Source organism: Ochlerotatus camptorhynchus, unplaced genomic scaffold (assembly GCF_037179485.1).
Source record: "Ochlerotatus camptorhynchus isolate MF236.1 unplaced genomic scaffold, CSIRO-AGI_Acam_v1.1 ptg000756l, whole genome shotgun sequence".
In the NCBI taxonomy this organism is placed as follows: Eukaryota; Metazoa; Arthropoda; class Insecta; order Diptera; family Culicidae; genus Ochlerotatus; species Ochlerotatus camptorhynchus.
This window is the reverse complement of record NW_027041223.1, coordinates 4,087-24,938: the sequence shown is the minus strand read 5'-3', so window position 1 is coordinate 24,938 and position 20,852 is coordinate 4,087. Positions and strand designations below refer to the sequence as shown.

The 20,852-nt window shown below is 38.8% G+C and overlaps 1 protein-coding gene across 1 annotated transcript in view; it reads left to right on the top strand.

Moving 5' to 3' along the window:
- Positions 1 to 18,110, top strand: part of LOC135714892 (phosphatidylinositol 3-kinase catalytic subunit type 3-like) — an 82,077-nt gene extending 63,967 nt beyond the window's left edge. Inside the window, exons 7-10 of the mRNA XM_065238304.1 lie at positions 11,419 to 11,718; positions 11,987 to 12,260; positions 17,204 to 17,562; positions 17,621 to 18,110. Coding sequence (XP_065094376.1) covers positions 11,419 to 11,718; positions 11,987 to 12,260; positions 17,204 to 17,562; positions 17,621 to 18,066 — 1,379 coding nt within the window. The 3' untranslated portion in view covers positions 18,067 to 18,110. The remainder of the gene's footprint in view (positions 1 to 11,418; positions 11,719 to 11,986; positions 12,261 to 17,203; positions 17,563 to 17,620) is intronic.
- The last annotated feature ends 2,742 nt before the right edge of the window (positions 18,111 to 20,852 follow it).

Here is a 20,852-nt window from a genome sequence, read left to right as displayed (position 1 = left end):
TAAACAAACCAATACTGCATATGTGTCCGTTCGTTAGAGAAAAAGGCTATAGAAAGAAGGTCGCTGCTTAGGTTGCCGCGAACACGTAAATTCCCCTATGTGTTACTTATTTTACAAACATATTAAAATCAATTTTCGTGTTTTTCGCCTGTTTGAAGAAGCACTCAAATCATCACTTATGAAATATATTTCCAATATAACCATCACAAATTCAATGTTGTATTCTTATTGCTTTTGATGTTTTCTGATTATATACTCATTCAAAGTTTCATATTTAAAAACTAAATTGTTTGAGTTTCACCCATTTTTTTCTACATTCATCGAGCATTATCAAAGTAACCCCAAATCAAAAAACTGAAGTTCGATCATAAAACTAAAAAAAAGTGCACATACTTTAATTTCCGTTAGAAATATTACAAACTTATTGACTCTTAGATCCTCAGTATATTTGAAAATAAGAGAGCAATTCAAATGGAAAAATATGAAGAATGATATTGCTTCATTCGTAAAAAATTGCGCTAACTGCAAGATAAACAAAACATTTAAGCATACAAAGGAAGCGGAAGTAGTCACAACTACTCCAGCCAAACCTTTAGAAATTTTATCAGTAGACACAGCAGGACCATTCGTAAGAACTGCGAAAGGAAATAGATACATCTTAACAATCCAAAGTACCTGACGAAATACGTAGTGCTAATTCCAGTTCCGACTAAGGAAGCAGCCGTATTAGCCAAAGCACTGGTTTACAATTTTATTTTAATTTATTGGTCATTCATAGAATTGCGAACTGGCCAAGGATCAGAGTACAATAACGAGGTCCTTGAGCAGATTTGTAAACTTTTGGAAATTAAACAAACATTTTCCACCGCCTACCATCCACAGTCAATTGGGGCTTTGGAACGCAATTACAGATGTTTGAACGAATATCTAAGACGCTTTACCAATACTCACCAGAATGACTGGGATGATTGGGTAAAATTTTATGAATTTACTTTTAACACGACACCACATACAGAACATGGGTTTAGCCCATATGAGTTAACATTTGGTAGAAAGGCGAGGTAACCATACGACTCAAGGACGGACAATGTACAAATCGATCCACTATACAATTTCGAAAAATATGACAAGGAACTTAAATTTAGACTACAGAAAACAAACGCAATAGGCAGAGAGAACTTTATCTCAAACAAAATAAGACAAACCATATCAAATAACAATATAAACCCAATTAACTTGAAAGTAGGAGAATCAGTATATATTAAGAACGAAAATCGAAAGAAATGAGATCCATTTTATATAGGGCCGTATGTAATTGAAAATCTCGAAGATCCAAATTGCACAATCAGACACCCTATAACGAACAAGAAAACACTAGTACATAAAAATAGAGTAATAAAGAGTAACTAAAAAAAAAAAGAGAAAAACATTGTGAACCCAAGTCGAGAGGCAGAACATTTGCATAAATTTTCTAAATGGTTACACCATTCTCTTTAAGGGGGGAGGTGTAGCATCCGAGCTACCCTCTATATTTTAGAAGGTCTTACGCTGTCCTTTGCAGTCAGCAGTAAAGCCATAAACTGTAACTGTTAGGTTTTTGCAGACCCTCCAAAAACATCTGGAAAGCCCAGCAGTAAACAATCATCATCACCTTGACAATGCATTTATCATTGTCAGGTAAACACCCCTGCCCTTCATTAGAGTGCGGCGCAACGACTCAGCGTAGCGCACGCCCATGTTTATGTTTGGGCTTTCTTCTCTACGCCTTCTCCACTCGGGTCAGTAGGTAAATTGTAAAACATAGTATTTAAGTGAGAACGTATAATAAAGAAATGTCATTGTGATTAGGACCAGAGAAGTCCAAGCACGGAGAAGTGCTTCATTTTCATCTCGATCTTCGAAACCTACACCCGAGTATATTTGACTTTTCGGTGCGAAAGAGTCAGTTATTAGCCGTCGGTACAGATGCCTCCAAGTTTCCAAAAACCCGACAGAGGATCACATAGCCTTTGACTGCCGGGTTAATAAAACTTGCGTCCTGTTCAAGTTAGGAAAGCTCACCCAAGAAGAGTTCAAATGCCTCATTTATGTGTGTGGGCTCAAGTCTGAATGTGATGCCGAACTGCGAACGCGACTTCTCTCCAAAATGGAAGATCAAAACAATGTCACCCTACAGCAGCTGTCGGAAGAAAGCCAGCGATTGTTCAATCTCCGGCACGATAACGCAATGATCGAGTCTGCTTCTAATTTCGGTCAAGTTAATGTGGTGAAGCAGAAATTTTACGGGCGGCGTTTTAAGAAACGTGATTATCTGTCATCCACAACTGATCCGAATGATAGCAAAAACAAACCAAAAACGCCATGTTGGTTTTGTGGCTCGTTTCATTACACTCGTGACTGCACCTTTAAAAGCCGTAAGTGCTCAGATTGTGGCCAGATGCGTTCCTGCAAGTGGAAGTTGATGAAGCAAGTCGTGGTATGCTAACGGTAAATACCCATCGTGGACTGTACCACTACAATAGTCTTCCACCGGGTGTGAAGATTGCTCCCGGAGCATTTCAACAACTCATCGATACGATGCTCGCCGGTCTCAAGGGAACATCCGGCTACATGGACGACGTCGCAGTCGGTGGCGAAAACGAGCAAGAGCATGACCGCAACTTGAAAGCGGTTCTACAGCGCATCGAGGATTTCGGATTCACGATCCGAGCTGAATAATGTTCGTTCCGAAAACGTCAGATTCGGTATCTAGGCCATGTCATCGATCATCAAGGGTTGCGCCCAGATTCCACGAAAATCGAGGCGATCACCAAGCTTTCGCCTCCCACTGACGTCTCTGGAGTGCGGTCCTTCCTCGGCGCAATAAATTATTATGGGAAGTTTGTGCCGAATATGCGGATGTTGCGCTATCCGCTTGACAGCTTGCTCAAGTCAGAAGCAAAGTTCGAGTGGAACAAGGAGTGTCAGCAAGCATTCGACAGTTTCAAGCGAATTCTATCTTCGGATCTGCTACTAACTCACTACAATCTGAATCTGGGGATCATCGTCTCGGCTGATGCTTCATCCAATGGTCTTGGAGCAACGATCAGTCATCGATTTCCAGATGGATCTGTGAAAGTGGTCCAACACGCTTCAAGAGCACTCACCAAGGCGGAACATAATTACAGTCAACCGGATCGCGAAGGTCTGGCCATAATATTTGCCGTCACCAAGTTTCATAAAATGCTATTTGGTCGGCGTTTCCGTCATCAAACGGACCACGCTCCACTTTGAATCTTCGGATCTAAGAAAAGCATTCCCGTTTATACTGCCAACAGGCTGCAACGATTTGCCTTGACTCTACTGCTGTATGACTTCGAGATTGAGTACGTATCGATCAAAAATTTCGGTAATGCCGATGTCCTGTCCCGTCTCATCGACCAGCACGCGAAGCCCGAGGAAGATTGCGTCATCGCCAGTATCTGTCTCGAGGAAGATATCAGGTCGGTAGTCTCATGTTCAGTTAACGTTCTTCCTCTCAGTTTCAGAGTCGGCGCTCAGGGTATGCAGTCCGATCCACTCCTTCGCAAGGTGTTCCGGTATGTCAAAGATGGTTGGCCACAAACGCAACTCATCGAGCCGATACTCAAGCGATTCCAAGCCAACATGAGCCGGTTAGTCTAGTGGATGGCTGTATCCTGTTCGGAGAACGACTCGTGATTCCTTCGCAATACCGAAAAGGATGAAAGCACTCTCCAGAAGCTTTGTGTACTGGCCCTCGCTTGACGAAGCAGTAACGGCCTACGTCAAGGGTTGTCAACATTGTGCGTCAGTCGCACGATCTTCTCCTCACTCGGATCCTGTCCCATGGCCCAAAGCATCTGGTTCGTGGCAACGTGTTCATGTCGATTTCACCGGTCCAGTCGATGGCGAATACTATCTGGCCTGAAGTGGTACAAACTCTGCGTATCACTTCCCACGCTACCATCAGCATTCTACGTGGACTATTCGCTCGTCTTGGGATGCCCGCAATCTTGGTATAAGACAATGGTACACAGTTCACCAGCGCTGAATTCGCCAACTTCTGCATGGCGAATGGGATAGAACACATTACAACAGCCCCGTTCCATCCACAGTCAAACGGGCAGGCCGAACGTTTTGTGGACACGTTCAAAAGCAACGTCAAGAAGATTCGAGAGGGGAAATGAGCAATGGACGAAGCTTTGGACATATTTCTGCTTACATATCGGAGCACACCAAATCGCTCTTTACCGGACAGCAAATCACCATCTGAGGTCATGTTTGGTCGCCAAATCCGGACATGCCTCGAGTTGCTTCGTCCACCAACAGTTCGTAAGCCAGAACAAACAGTAAAACCAGACAAACAGCCAAGGACCTACAGCAAGAACGATCCAGTTTACGCCAAGGTCGACACACGAAACAGTTGGAAATGGGCACCAGGCATCGTGTTACAACGCCTGGGAGACGTCATGTGTGGATCGAAGACCGTCGAATGCTGCGCTCACACATTAATCAGTTACGAAACCGAACCGTGACAAATTCAGCACCAAGCCAGTCAACTCACCCAGTCAGCAGTTGTGAACAGAAATTATCCTTGGATGTTCTACTTGAAGCCTGGAACTTGCCTGAACCAGGTCCGAACACGCAAGCTCCACTTCCAGCTCCAGCTTCCAGCTTCCAGACGGTTTAGCTCAAGAAGCTTCTCAAAGTTTGCAATCACCAGTGGGTTCATATTTTAACACCGGGTGATGCCCGCCAATACATCGAGACTCATCGTATGAGTCGAGCGCGTGCATCCTAACGCGATACGAAGACAGCGATACTGGATATGTTCCAGCTTGATGAAGTGAGTTTTAGCCGCCGACTGGAAGCAAAAAATACTGTACTCTATAACCGATAAAATCATTGTCCGGTGCAACGTTAAAAGATCTTGCGGATGAGCTCTTCACCACGTTTCGGTAATTGTTCGAAAAAAAAAATGATCCTTTGTTGGCATTTCCGTTTCAGATACTCAATGTGGGATCTCCAAGTGCATTTGAAATCGAACCAGACCCCAGGCTATTTGAAGGACATATAATGAGTGATCGGTTTACCCAAAAGTCGATGCTTCGATTGTGTTGAGCTATGCTTCCTAGAAAAAAACAAACTACCAACTCAGTTTTATCATGGAGAATCCGATACCTAGCTGAATAGCCCAAGTATATAAATTGTCTAAGGTATCCTGTAAGGGTCCTTGCTGGTCGACCCCTTTGGGCCCTGTGTCAGACACTATGCCGTAATCTGCAAGTTGTCTCAACGTGGAGTTTTCACTAAGACAATTCAAGCATTATGTCCCACTTATTTTCAGCTCACCGATCGATAAAAGAAGCTTTTATGTAGCATCGAATACGGCAAACAGATCAAGAGACGGTTATGTGTTCAAGCTATAAACGAAAGAGAAAGTCGATGAAGAGAATCGATCAATGTTACTTAGGACCTAATTCAATGTTCAGCTTGAATTATCAATTTTTCTGACGTAGAAATTATGCAAAAGGGGCCCTGGGGGAGACTCATGTAGCTAAATCGTGAAGCTGTAGAGTTTTTAGAGTTTACATGAGAAAAGCTCATATGTTTCTCTGACAGCAAATTTTACAAAAAGTTATTGATTAAGGTTCTACAAAGGGTAAATAATTTGTCTACTGCTTCTTTTTGAAATATTCTTCGATCATCATTTTCTAAATGTATTGGTAAAATTCATTGGATGTGCATGTCACCACGCCAAAACTGTCCATGTTTCATTAATATCAACTGGTATGGTGAGGAAAGTTTAACTCTCTTTTCTTCCTTCGTTTCACTACAACAGCACGTCACACTATCTAGTGCATAAGGTCAGGTAGACAAAAAAATGCCAGATCTCGCTGTTTGAAATTGTGTTTACACCCTGATGGTGGTAAGTTCCAACCGGTATTATCCTTATCCTTATCCTTACCGAATGTCAAGCTGTTATGTTGTCGATGTTAATCAATACGATCCTTAACAAACATTTGGCACATCCTTCAATCAGGACCGGTATGAAATGTTGATCCGAGTTGGAGCTTACCGCCATGAGAGGGAAAGCGAATTACAGGTTACGTGCACTGGTGCCATCTTTCCTGTTAGTGTTTAATTCAATCTTCTGTGACTTTTTAATTGGACCTGTAAAATGTCTAAAATGGTCATTTTGTTTGATTTATTTACCCGAAAAAAATAACAACAAAATTACATTAACAAACAATGTAACAATAAGACGAAAATTATTGTCTTAACAATGATTTATATTGTTACGTCTACAATAAATTTACCTTGATTTATGTTGTACAAAACAGTAAATTTCATGGTAAATGGAAAATTTACAACAAAAAAGGGGGGTTGTTAAGTATCTTAACAATGAAATTTTCGTGATTTTCCCATATAATTTTTTTTCAATAACATAATATATTATTGTTATTTTACTGTTGGTTGGCGAATTTATTGATTAAAAAAAATAACAGAGTACTTTAGAGTGTATGTGTTGGCTTGACAGATCTACTTTATCGACTTTAAAAATAAATCGAAAAAATAAAACATTGCACCGGGAAGGGAAGGAGGTGGTATGTCTGTTACGGGTGGTCCTTTTTTACTGGTTATGGATAGAGATTCGATCCGGAACTTGTGAGAAATATAGGCCAACTCCCATGCCCTCGATATCCCTAGGTCACGTCTCCTTGCTGGTTGAGCGCCGTTGATAAGTTAATGCATTCGACTGGAGAGAATCGCCCATGAAATATGCTTCCACCTGAGAGTTCCTTTCTGACATCTTCAAGTGGTGGAATTTTTTATTATTATTGTATGATTATTGACTGCACGGAAAAGGTCTCCATTAAGCTTTAGAGAGGGTCTAGGATAAGATATGAGCGGACGCGGACTGCCTGATTTTGAAACAAACGAACTGTCAAAGCCAGAGCCATACGAGCAGCGCCTATCTTAATTACATTGGCAGTGTTGCTAACCCTCTCATAGACTGCATGCTTCAATCAGATTTATTTTTATTGTTCGTGAAGTAACCCACAATGAAAATACACCAATATTTAATGTAACAACAATTTTTATTGTAATAGAGTTGTTCATTATTGTTCATGATCGAATCATGTTAACAATAAAATAAATGAAAAATACGATAAAAATCATTGTAACAACATTTTATTATGTACATTCATTGTACATCTAGGTAGCAGTTTTGCCGTTTTCGGAAGAGTACAACATTATAACAATCATTTTTATTGTCGACAATAAATATTAATGTTATAGCATTGTTTCCACTAAAAATTTCACTGTAATTTTTTTTTCGGGTAGTTTTTGATATTTTTTATTCACAATTAAATACATTCACTCATCTATGTTAATGAGTCAAACTTCGCAATTACTTGTTTTAATAAACTTAAATTCATTGTTAGAAGCAATGCATCTGGCACCGCTGTTTCAATGATACTTTCACGATTGCTAGCAAAGCAGTAAAGTTGAAATGGTTTTCTTTGTGATAAATTTTGTTCACCAAGAGTTTTGTGAAGCAGACGTTTCGAGTTTCGTGTATTCGATTGCGTGTAATTGTGCTATACTTCGAAGAACACAAGTAAGTAAATGCAGTGAATGTGTTTTATCCAGGAAACTTTCGATCTAAAATCATGAAATACATGTTTTAAATTTTCGTATTTATAATGCATGAATGTATGTGTATACTAATGATGATGATTGAATGATATTTAAAAAAGAAGCAGAACACCAAATTAATTACCCTTTGTAGAACCTTACTGGGAAAAGACCACAAGCGTGGAGTTTGTCTGAAAGGACTTCAACCGAAACTGAATCAAAAGCCCCCTTGATATCCAACAACACAAAATGGGGGGTTTTTTTTTAGCAAAGCCAACTGAATTTCTGTGGAAAGCAACGCGAGACAGTCATTCGTTCCCTTACCCCTATGGAAACTAAATTGAGTACCGTGGACCCCCGGTAATCTGACCGCCGTGCAAACTAAAAATTGCTCAAACATCATTTAGCACATGGCATAGAGTAAAGCGAAATGGAACGATGTGAAACGGAACGCAGATTCAAATCAAAACAGCAAACAAGGCTACCAGAAACTCACTTTTCTGCTCGTCATAGGGTTACTAGAAAATGCACCCCGTTAATTTGCACGAAGTTTCGTTCAAATTAACGGGGGTCCACGGTATCTGAGAGTAGGTGGTTCATCTCAACTCATTTGTTCAAGCGAAAAAGGATCATTTTCTCGCGGGTTTTCCAGTCTTTTTAATGGCTATAATTCTCACCCATCTCCAATCACCCGGAACAATGTTGAGCTCCAGAAACTGACCAAACAAGTTAAACATGCGCCTCTTAGCGACGTCTGGGAGGTTCTTAAACTAGTTAAACTTAATCATATCAACCCTCGGAGTCGAATTGCCACACAAAAGGAGCGCAAGTGAGAGCTTCAGCATTTAAAAAGGCTGATCTCGTCTACCGAGGAATCATCTGTGCCGGCACGGAATCAAGACATACTTTTCGCGACACTTGAGAATCCAACGATCCGAGTACTCCTCGCTCTCGTTGTTAGAAGACTGGTTACGCAACCTTTGCGCCGTGTTCCAAAGCGTATTCATCGACGTTTCACGCGATAATCCGCCGCCAGTATCCGCGTTTCTTGGCTTTGATGAGACTTTTTAGTTCGCGCTCAAGAGCCGCGTACGCTTCGAAATGCACAGTTGTTTCACGTTTCCGGAAAAACCTTAAACGCGTCGGAATTTTTACGATAAATCTCAGTGCTATTCCTGGAACCGGTCGAATTTGAGCTTGAAGCGCACTGTCCAAGATCAGATTGGAGAGGAAGTTATATTCCTCCAACGGTGAAGCCTTTCTACCGACGTTAGGGCTTCATCACAGTCTTGAACTTTGTTCATTATTGTTCATGATCGAAGGTGAGGTCGTACGCGACGTTAATAGATTCCGACAGATTGAACCCACTGGAAATTGAATCTTTGATTGGCAAGTGATCACTACCGTGGGAATTCTGGATTACATTCCACGTGCAATCCAACGATAATGAATTAGAGCAAAGTGTGAGGTCAAATCTACTTACATTCGAGGATGGACCAGCCAAACGTGTTACTTCTCCATTGTTAAGAATTGTCATATTAAAGTTGTCACAGAGGTCATATATCAAAGTAGAACGGTTGTCCATCATACAGTTCCCCTCAGCCTGTACTGCGGGAATTAAAATCTCCCATAATCAACCGTGGAGTAGGAAGAACTGAACAGATATCTGAAAGTTGTTTTCGATGACGACTTCAATACCTGGAAAATGTGGAAGATTCACTGTATAGAAGGAATGGCAATTTTCGATCCCCAAAAGCACCCCTCCTCCACGCGAATCATCATGATCCTGTCGAATAAATTTAAAATCATAAAAAGGAAGATCTATATCTGAAGAGAGCCAAGTTTTACAAAGAGCAAATGCACCAAAATCATTATTGTGAACTAAAAACTTAAAAGATTCTAATTTAGGGATAAGACTTCGACAATTCAGTGATCAAATCCCCGACCTCGTTTGGAAATTATCCATCGAAGGAAATGATTGCTGCGAGGAGGAGTTACTTCAATGTCAATTGCTTAAAGAGGGTCTTCACAGTAGGAAGCATTGCCAGAACAATGCTTTTGAGAGGATCAGAAATATCGAGGTACTTGAGGATACCGTCCACAATGTTATCAAATGAGAACAACCGAGATGAAGAAGGGGTTTCTGTTCTTAAAAATGGGCCATCAGGGATTTTTGATGTCCCAGGGAGAGGTGGAAAATCCTGGGTATAGTCAGTTCTGCAGAAACCAGGAGGAGTTGAAACTTCCTTTTTTCCACCACTGCTTTATTTGGGCAAGCTGAGTTGGGGTTCCTGTTCTGCAACTTTTCGCGAACGGATGCGTCTTCGATTCCATGAAGAATTGAAAGGAGTTCCCTTCTCAGCCAAGTTAGAGTCAGACTCGTCATCTGAAATTTCTGCAAAAAACTGCCTGGAACGTTCCTTAAGAGAGCGTTTTAGCACAAACGAAGTGACAGACGACTAATTGGCGAAGAAATCCATTTAAATAATGTGGTTCACTGTAATAGAATTTTCTTGGAAGCTTGTGCCATCATCCACCAGATGGGTTAGTTTTTTTGTTTTGATTTGAACAAAGTTGATTTTGTGTACAATGATTCTTTGACAGTGTGGAAAGAGTGCGTATCATTTTGTCATTTTTTTATGCATTTCAGTTTTGAGTAGAGTGAAAGAGATAGAACCAAAACATTCTAGTACATTTGGTGAAAATGCTAGTTCAATCTAGTAGTAGTGTTGCCATGTGGAACAATCCAGTAGTAGTGGTGTTGCCATGTGGTACACTGAAAAATTGCAATAGCAATCTGCTTTCTGAGATGACAGACGTTTGCGACCTTTCTTGCCATCGGGTGACAAAGTGGAATTGTCTTCCGACAAAACGTCCATGCCGTCTTCCGACAAAATGTCAATTCTACCGTACTAGCTAGAGCGCAAAACGCTCTACAACTGAAACTATAATCGAAACAACACAGACACAATTCAAAGACAACACTGCAAACAGAAACACAAAATTAAATTTAACTGATGGTTGAGAGAAAGAAACAAGAACATAAACTTATCTGATAATCCTATACTACCATAGAGGTAACTCTAAGACTAGAAGGTCCCGAAATAACGTGCTCAACTTTTTGGCTCAGCTCTGGTACTCTCTTCGGTCCCAAGCTAATCGATTCACCCCTCGAAACATAGAAAAATCGACTAACCCCTCATTTTATCTGTCAAACTTTCATAGCGAATCAAAACAAACATTGTGTAGTAGTAGAATTTCGACTAGAATGGGGTACGTCAAACGTTTGCTTGGGACCAATAGGCTAGTCAAGTAGTGAGCCAATTTAAAATCGTTAGTTTCGTATTGATTGTTGATACTACTACCACCGAGGCTGACAGGACATCTCTGCCGGACGAGGGAGCTCCGATCACTTTCAAAACCCTATATAAATTTGATGTACCAGATTGTGTTTTTTTTCTTGTTGCCTGTATTGTTAGTCTTTTTACTGGAATCTGTTTTAATTGCTTCTATTTGAGTGCATGTGAATTGTATGCCAACTCCGTAACAAAATTTGCAGGCAGAACCCCCCTCTGGGGCCTCCTATTTTATAGAGATGAACTACTCAACGGTTAAAAAAATCTCTCTAATAAAGTAAAAAAAAAAAAAAATACTACCACCGAGCGTTTACAGCAGCAGCAGCGCAACGCGCAGCGTGGATGTTCTTCGATCAGCGTGTGCGGGCGGTCTTCATTGTAGTGTGCATATTTTAAAACGATGATTTATACATTTCAGGGAGAACGTCCATTTATGATGAAGCCAACCACGAGGTGAGGGGGTCAACATCCACAAAGAACACCGACAATATTTCGATCCCGAATGATTCAAATATAAATCACTGCGAGGATGTATCAGTACCTTGTAATCTTGCAATGTTTCTCATTCAACGAGCATGTAAAAATTCAACATTGGCCAATTACCTGTATTGGTACTTGTCAATAGAGTGTGAGGAAGAAACAGTTCGGAAGCAAGATGAACGTGTTCGAAAAATGTATCGTACGGTTCTACAATTATACCTTCGACAGCTTTCAACAGGTATGCAGTTGTATTTATTATAGCGAATTCGTTTATTATCGGGGTTGGAACCAGTTCCAACCCAGTGCGAAACCGAACTTTTTGTCAGTGCGAACCTCAACCTGAGCTGGGTTTTAAAAACAAACGATCGAACTGACGTTTGTCAGAAAACAAGCAGGCCCAATCTTGATACCCGATCCAGGTTGGAACTGAATAATAAACGAATTTGCTATTAGTTAACTCACAGTAGTACAAGTGATCATTATGTATTTACCGTATCTTCTTGCAGGAACCCCTGAATTAAGAACCATACACCGCAGTCTGAAAGAGCAACAAAAGTTTATCGACAGTCTTGTAAAACTTATAAAAATTGTGGCCAAAGAACCAGGGAATCGCAAGAAAAAGACCGAAAAATTCCAAATGTTGCTTTCTGACACTGATGCATTGAAAATTAATTTCACTAAATTCGAACCGTTATCATTTCCTCTAGATCCGTTTGTGCGTATTCGTGGAATTGTAGCAGAAAAAGTGACACTTTTTAAAAGTGCCTTAATGCCATCAAAGTAAGTTACTAATTATTTGTATGATCCCAGATAATCCGAACTCGTACTGATTTTTTCTCCTAGAGATTTGGCTTTCTATTTCGGTACAGTTCTACTATGGATATTAGAGTGGGTCAACTTTAAAAAAAACCCTGCTTCCCACTGTTTTTTCGATCTGTCCCCAACAGCTATGCTATGATCTAGATTTTCAGGAGGACTTTAAAGTTTGTATGGAAAAATGTAAATGAAACCAAAAGTTCATATTCATTTGTTTGTAAAAAATTCACATATTGCTCAATGTTGCCCATACACCTCCGTACACCGAAATTATTCAGAGTGTAGATGTCGGTTGCACTTTTGTTTACAAACAAATGATGTTGAGCTGTAAATGATTCGCGCTTATTGCAGCCTACACTACACCGGTGCTACAACGCAAAAAACTAGAACGACATTAGATTAAACAAATTATGCAGAACTTGTCCAGGACCGCAAATCGATTCGACTTCTGTGTAAAATGATTCTATAACATTCCCCAGAAAACCATTCCCCCGAAAACCATTCCCCAGAAAATCACTCCTGGAATCTTCTTTCGCGTATATAAAAAGAATAGAAAAACTTCTTAATGGATCAAGGGGTTTTCCTTTCTTTGAAAATATATGAAAAGGAAATAATTAATTCTTTGGATAAACGATATTCCCTTCTTTTAATATATGGAAGAGAACATAATTAATTCGTTAAATATATGATAAAGAAGGACAATCAATTTATGATCAAAACACAAAACTGACACGCCGTGTTCGCGAAAAATTTGTATCCTAGCCACGAACACGAATGCAAAACGTATGAGTTGGTTTGTGTCTAATCTATTCCGGTCTAATTATTTTCATCTAGATAAAAAAATTCTATGGTTTTGACAGATGGGATCGCTGCACATTTGAATCCGCCGTTATGGATTCTCGATCAAGAGTTAAGTTTAAGTTTCATGTGGGTTAGTCGGTGTTGTAACCACTGGTGGTGGCAGGGGAAGATACCCCTCACCATCCCTCTCCAACGGGGGAGTTTGGTAAAGAGAGATGATCAAATAGATTTGTACCTTCATTCATAAAAGTTGTCCCTGTTCGCTTTCTAGTCTCTATAGCAGAGTGGCAAGTGAACCAGGAAAACCAGGAAAACCGGGAAAAGTCGGGAATTTATTTTCACCAGGGAAAACCGGGGAAAAACCAGGAATTTCCAACCAACCAGGAAGTCCACCAGGAAAATAATCTTGTTTGTATAATTTAAATAGGTTTTATGTAGGGGAAATGTTTGCTTCAGCAATACCTTAACCTATTATCGTCAGGGGGTAAACAACGTCCTTGAGGGCTCAATTTTGGTATGTGGATACATTGTGTTTGAGAGCATCCATTGGCCAAATTGAGGTGCTCTAGGACTTTGTTTACCCCCTTGACGATAATAGCACAGACAAACAGACATAACACATTGAATATTTCTCACTGTAAAACATCGTCGCTAAAAAATTACCGCCATCTGTTGAGTACACTGTGGTGGGTAGTACGCTGAACAGATGGCGATAGTGTATAAACGTCAAACGCAAGGGAACTGACTATGCGCGCCACAGGTGGCGGTAATACCAACTACGATACATTTAAATTGACCGTTAAATGCTTGTTCGATGAACAACTTGCTAGTGTTATGTCTGTTTGTCTGTGATAATAGGTTAAGGTATTGCCGAAGCCAACATTTCCCCTATGTCAAAGTTTTTATTTATAATCAGGTCAAAACTAACCATTTTGTTCAAGCTAAATCTTTCACACAACTAAACATTGATGAACAAAATTTACCCTGAAAATTTAGTAAATATATTTTGCATTTATTTTTAATTTAATTTTTTTCTCGAATCAATTGCATATATGATTTGTGTTTAATTGATAGCAGACTTAAGCAGTGCCGACGCGTAACTACTTTGAAGTACCTGTTGAACAAGTTCAATAGAAAAGTTCTATTTCTAAAAACTTCAGATAAGGCCTTCGAACTTCATGCAAGTTCTATAAAACTCGGTAAAGTTTTACAAGTTTCAGAGAAGTTCTACAAATTTCAGAGAAGTCTTACGAACTTCAGGGAAGTCCTTTAATCTTTGGGGAATAACTACGAATTTCACAGAACTTTCTACAGATTTAAGGTAACTTGTACGACATTTAGGCATTGCTTAAAACTTAACGATAATCGTATGACACTTCAAGAGCCATAAGTGAAAAGGGCATACAAGCTTTTTGTAAACAAACCTTTGTAGGCCCTTTTCTCGCCAACCGAGGGTCACCTACGCAAACCAACAACATCATCGGGAAGGAGAAAGCTTCCCCTTACCGGTGATGTTGTTGGTTTGCGTTGGCAACATATGGGTGGCGAGGAAAGGGCATAAGAAGGTTTGTTTACAAAAAGCTTGTATGAAAAACATGTTGTTCTTGACTTATGGATTTTTTCCGAGCTTCAGAAGACTTCTTCAATACTCTTGGGAAGTCCTCTGAACTTATCATAGTTCTCCAAGCTCAAAAAAGTTCCTAGAACTTCCGAGAAGTCGATTGAACTACAGGTAGTCCTACGAAATTCATGGGAGCTCTCCAAACTTCAGGGAATTTCTAAGAGATTAAGGAAAGACCCACAAACTTTTGGAAAGTCTTATGCACTTCAGGGAAGCTCTTCTAAATTTAGGGTCCTCATATATTCAGTTAAGTTCTTCAAACTTCAGGGAAGTCCTCAAATCTTCGAGAAAGTTCTTCGAACTTGAAGGAAGTCTTACGAACTTCTGAGAATTTTTACGAACTTCGTGGTACTTCTACGATATTTAAGAAATTCCTATGAATTTCAAAAAAACTCCGAACTTCAGGGAAATCCAAGATCTTAAAAAAAAATCCTTCGAACTTCGGGGTAGTCCCATGAAATTCGGGCAATACAAACTTAAATGAACCCTTCAGGAAAGACCTTAACGCTTTAGGAAAGTTCTACGAACTTTAGGGAGTTTATATGAACTTCAGCAGTCAGTCTTTTTAATAATAAGAGTTATTAAACTAGCGTTGCTTATGAAATCTTTTAATCATATGATTTTGAAATCTTGTTGTAATCAAAATTCCACTAAATAAGATCTTTAATCGTTGACAATTTGCGGAAAATTTAAAAAACTGGAAATCCGTAAAATTGTTAGAAGCAAAGGTTTGTTTAAAGAGTCCTCATTCATATCACACTTCGCAATTTCAGCTTGAGATAAACTAGCCTGTTGGCTAAAAATCTCAATAAAAAAGTTAAAAAATCGCAGTTTCAAAAACAGAAATCTCAAGATTTAGGGGCTTATAGATCTCTAAATTTCAAATACTAGAGACCTACTAGCTTCTTTACAGCAAACAATCAGATAAAGATTTCACGGGCATTCACAAGAACCTTAATACCTATTTTGGTTTGTGAAATTCCGCATTGCGCGAAGAATGATGGTACAAGGATTCACTTTATTTTTTTTATTAAAAATTGTTTTTTTTAAATACATGGTTTTTAAAACCAGGAAATTTTTAAATAATTGACCAGAAAAACCAGGGAAAAACCAGGAATTTCGAAATGGAAATTCACTTGCCACCCTGACTTTATAGGTATATACAATTTCACACTGCCGTACTCTAACGGAACTCTCAATTCTATACTTTCATCTCCTCATCTATCGTATAAAAATTACCACTCTAGTCTGTTATTTGAAATTAGCATCTTCTATGTAAATCGTTGACTTCACCCAGAAGTAATATAAAACAAATAGTTAAAAATTTACTTTTACGTTAAATCGTTTTGGTGTCTTCGGAGCACTTATTCCTTGGTTCATAGGAAATAAGTTTGCAGAAGGCACCAAGGTGATACAACGTAAAAGCGCACTTTTATCAGCGTTCATTGGCGTAGCTAAAACATTTATCTGGAGGGGGCCTGGGGTTGTTTGGGGGCTTTTTGCATTTTTTTTTATTTTGCTAAACTACGGTTAAATGAAACTCATACGGAGGCGAACCAGCCTCTCTAATAAAGAAAACATAACTTAACTTTAATAAAACTCGCGAAGATGCTATTCAATAAAATTGCGTCAAGTCAACTTTTTTTTTGGGTACCCACAATTTTTTTCTCTGACTAATAATATGACATTGAGGCTTACTATTATTTTAATGGTGAAACAATAAATTTGATTATATTTATTTCATAACAACGATGATAAAAGCTTATTGATTTTGAAGTTCATGCTTTTTGTAATGATTACCAATTCCAGAAGCAGCGTTCGTATACTCGTAGTATCCGGAGCAATTCCGTCACTAGCATGTTTGAAGTGTTCGTAGGTGTAGGCCTGATTCTGTGATCGAGGAAATGTTGATAGATTGAATTAAGTTTAATTTCAGGAGAGCGAAACATCCCATGTTGACGAGAGGGCTGATGATCACATGATACTCCATCCATATCACAAAAAATATTGCAATGTAACCTTATTGTTATTATATTTTAATTAATATGCTGTTTTTCCAATGACAGTTCAAATGACTCATTTTATAAACCGATCAATTATACAAGAACTGTGTAATATTTACTCAGTTCCGTTAATTTTCTTAAAATTAGAAATGAGTAGAAGTTACTCTAAATTTGACAGACGCATCCATTACTCAAAAGTCAGAAACTATGTGTTTACTCACTTTAGAGTAGTTCGACTTTTACCGAAAGTGAGTAGAATTCTTCTCACTTTTGAGAAAATTGAATGAGCGTGAACGTGTAAACGAAATGAAAACTTTACACGGTGTGCGACCGTATCAGTACATGTGTGTACCGGTTGGTTTTCTTGTCCACCACTGATTGTGGGTATCCTTTCATTGTAAGCGAGTTTTGGTTGTCTGTTCTTTTTCATTACGTTGTTAAAATAAATCCTTTGTTTTGATCCTCTTTCCTATCGCTTCCAGACTAACATTTTTGACAACTGGTCCAACGGAGTATGTTGCAATATTCAAGCACGGCGATGATTTACGACAGGATCAGCTTATATTGCAAATGATCACATTGATGGACAAGTTGCTACAAAAGGAAAATCTAGATTTGAAACTCACACCGTATCGCGTACTTGCTACTAGTTCCAAGCATGGGTTTATGCAATATATTGATTCGATAACAGTTGCCGAAGTTCTGAATGCCGAGGGTAGCATTTTGAACTTTTTCCGTAAACATCATCCGTGCGAAACAGGACCATACGGAATAGTTTCCGATGTAATGGAAACATATATAAAAAGCTGTGCTGGCTATTGTGTGATTACTTACTTATTAGGTAAATGTACATATTTGATTAAATACTGCAAAACTATAATTGGACTTATGTTATACAGGCGTTGGGGATCGTCATTTGGACAACTTACTTCTGACCAATTATGGTAAGTTATTTCACATCGATTTTGGCTATATTTTAGGCAGAGATCCCAAGCCGATGCCTCCACCAATGAAACTGAGTAAGGAAATGGTAGAAGCAATGGGCGGTCTGAATTCTGAATACTATCAAGAATTTAGAAAACTATGCTATACCGCTTTTCTTCACCTTCGGCGACATGCCAACGTTATGCTGAATTTATTTGGTTTGATGGTAGATGCATCCATTCCGGATATTGCCTTAGAACCCGACAAGGCTGTTAAAAAGGTAGAAGATAATTTACGTTTGGATCTATCCGATGAAGAAGCTGTGCAACATTTACAAAATTTACTTGACCTTTCAATAACGGCCGTGATGCCAGCTTTAGTGGAACAGATTCACAAATTAGCTCAATATTGGCGAAAATAATTATATTCATGTATATTTAGTCATCATCATAGAGATTTTCAGAAATATACAGGCAGTACGTTCGTACTTAGGGCTGTTCATAAACTACGTAGACCGTTTTGAGAATTTTTAGACCCCCTCCTCCCGCGTAGACAATCTTCCATACAAATTTTTGGAAATTTGTGTGGACCATAGTAATAGACACTCGCCGAACCCCCCCCCCCCTTCTTCTTAAGTGTCTACGTGGTTTATGAACAGCCCCTTACACGATGCGATTTAATGAAAGAAAATCCATTTGTTTTAAAAGAGTTGTCAACGTCGGTTCCATACACGGTAAGAAAAAAGTATAAATTAATGTCTAAAGTTTAATCAATTTCAAGAAAACCCGCACATATTCATAAAATGAATAAACGCTGTTTACTCATCGGATGAATAAACCCGTTTTTCTTGAAAGTGATTACATTTTAATCATTAATGAATAAATGCGTTTTTCTCAAAAGTGGTTAAATTGTATACACCGGAACAATGGTTGATTTCGTATATATTCATCATATTTTATTAAAAATTGCAATAAAATTATGAGATAACTAGGCACGCCATGACTTTTCATTCACATTTCCTGACAGTTGGTAAAAGGCCATTTTGGATTGAAGCTGCTGCACGGGTAAGTTCAACATTCACTAGCTGCGTCGTGGGTGATTTGCCCATAACCAATATCGGCGGATTTTCACAAAAATAAAAACCAATAAAAAGTAATGTTTATTTCTCATTAATAAACACAATTATAAGATACACAATTAATATTGAAATCTACTGAACGCGGGCATACGGCAATACTCATATACTTTCCGTTGGCCGGATCCATTTGCGCCACGACATGCTGCAGCATAGCGATGAACTGGGTCATGCTCTGTACCACAGATGATCCCGTCCCGCAGTCAGCCAAACCCTCGGCCAAACCCACGGCAGGGTGTACACAATCATCGAGGCCTTGTTGGTATCGGTCCGTGATGACATCTTGCCAGCAGGTGATGTTGCAAAGCCGTTCCAGCCCGTTGCAGAACTGCCGCTGGAAGGAGGACGATTTGGTCTCATCCAGTCAATTAGCGAAGCATTGTGGTGTTAATACCATGGAAAGAGGAATATTTACACTAGTACTTACTCAGGGTGCCTACTACCTGGAAAAACCTGGAAAACCGGGAATTTACAGGGAAATTTATTTTTTTCTGGAGAAACCTGGAATATTCAGGGAATTTTGGTTCCACTCAGGGAATTTTCCAATTATCACTTCATTCGTAATTCAAAAGAAGTTTTTCGTTCAGTTTCTCGAAACGTTTCTTAAGGATACTGAACTTGACAAGCATCTGACAGCTAAGACAACGTGTGCGAACGAGACAAGTTTATTCAGAGAGTCTTGTCACGCTCGCTCTTCGCTGATTTGTATGTGTAGGATCAAAATCGTCGTAAAAAGGAAACAGCCGAAAAAGAGAGACTGGCAACCATCAAAAGAAAGCGTACGAAGCATGTATTGTATAAGAATAAGCATGCCAGACAGCAGATCTGAGAGCCTACATAGATTTTTTTTGAGCTTCAGAGAGGGTCGGAGATCTACTGAGAAATTTGTTGAGCTTCAGGGTAGTTCGTAGATCTTGAGAACAGAACTACAAACAAATTAAAAGTTATTAACTGAAATTCATAAAAACAAAATCACAAGAGAGGTCGTTGATTTTCAGATAAATGTTCAAAGAAAATTTCAAAACTTCAAGCAAACAAAAATAATTTCAAATCAATTTGTAAAACTATAAGCGAAATTTTGCAAATCTTCAGGAAAATTCGCATAACTTCAGACAAGTCCAAGAATCTACAGTGAAATATAAAGTATTTCACAGAAGTTTGGAGATCCTCGAAACATTATTCAACATCAGAAAAGTTCGTAGATCTTCAGAACAAAGCTACAGAACTTTGAAAAAAAATTACAGGACTTCAGAAAAAACCACAAGAATCTCAGAAATGTTAATGGATCTTCAATTAAAAATTGCAGAACTTCAGGAAAGTTCGGCGATTTAAAACAAATATTTACACTATTTCAGAAAAAAAAATTGTAGATCTTAAGAGAGACATTTAAAACTTCAAAGAAGCTCAAATATTTTCAGATAAATTTTGACAACAATCTTCAAGGAAATTTTCAAATCTTCATGGTACCCCGAGAGGAATTTCCAAAACATCAGAGAAGTTTGCAGATCTACTGAGAAATCTATTGAGCCTCAAGTTTTTTTTGTAGATCTTGGGAATAGAGCTACGGAGCTTAAGACAACTTTACAGAACTTTAAAGATATTTGCAGGAATTTGACAGAAAGTTTCACAGTTTCACATAAATGTGAGATCTTCAGAAAAATTCGTTAAATGTCAGAAAAGTACCTCAATTCCATGGAAGTCGGAAATAGATAGATATAAAGAACTTCAGAGAAGTCCGTAGACCTTAAGAGAAGTCTGTAGAACGTCAGAAAGTTCGAACGTTTAAAAAAAAAATTTCAAAACTTCAGCAAAACTCACAGATCTTCGGAAAGTTCGCTGATCTTTAAGAACTTAAGAAAAGTTCGGAGATCTACTGTGAAATTTATTGAACTCAGAGCAGTTCGTAGATCTTTAGAGCAGAAATACAGTACTTCAGAAAACTTCACAGAATTTGAAATAAATTTTAGGAACTTCAGAAAAGTTCAGAGGGTGGATCGTAAATCTTCTCAAAAATTAGCAGATGTTTAAATAAATTTTCAGAATTTTACTGCCATTCTTGGATTTTGAAAGAC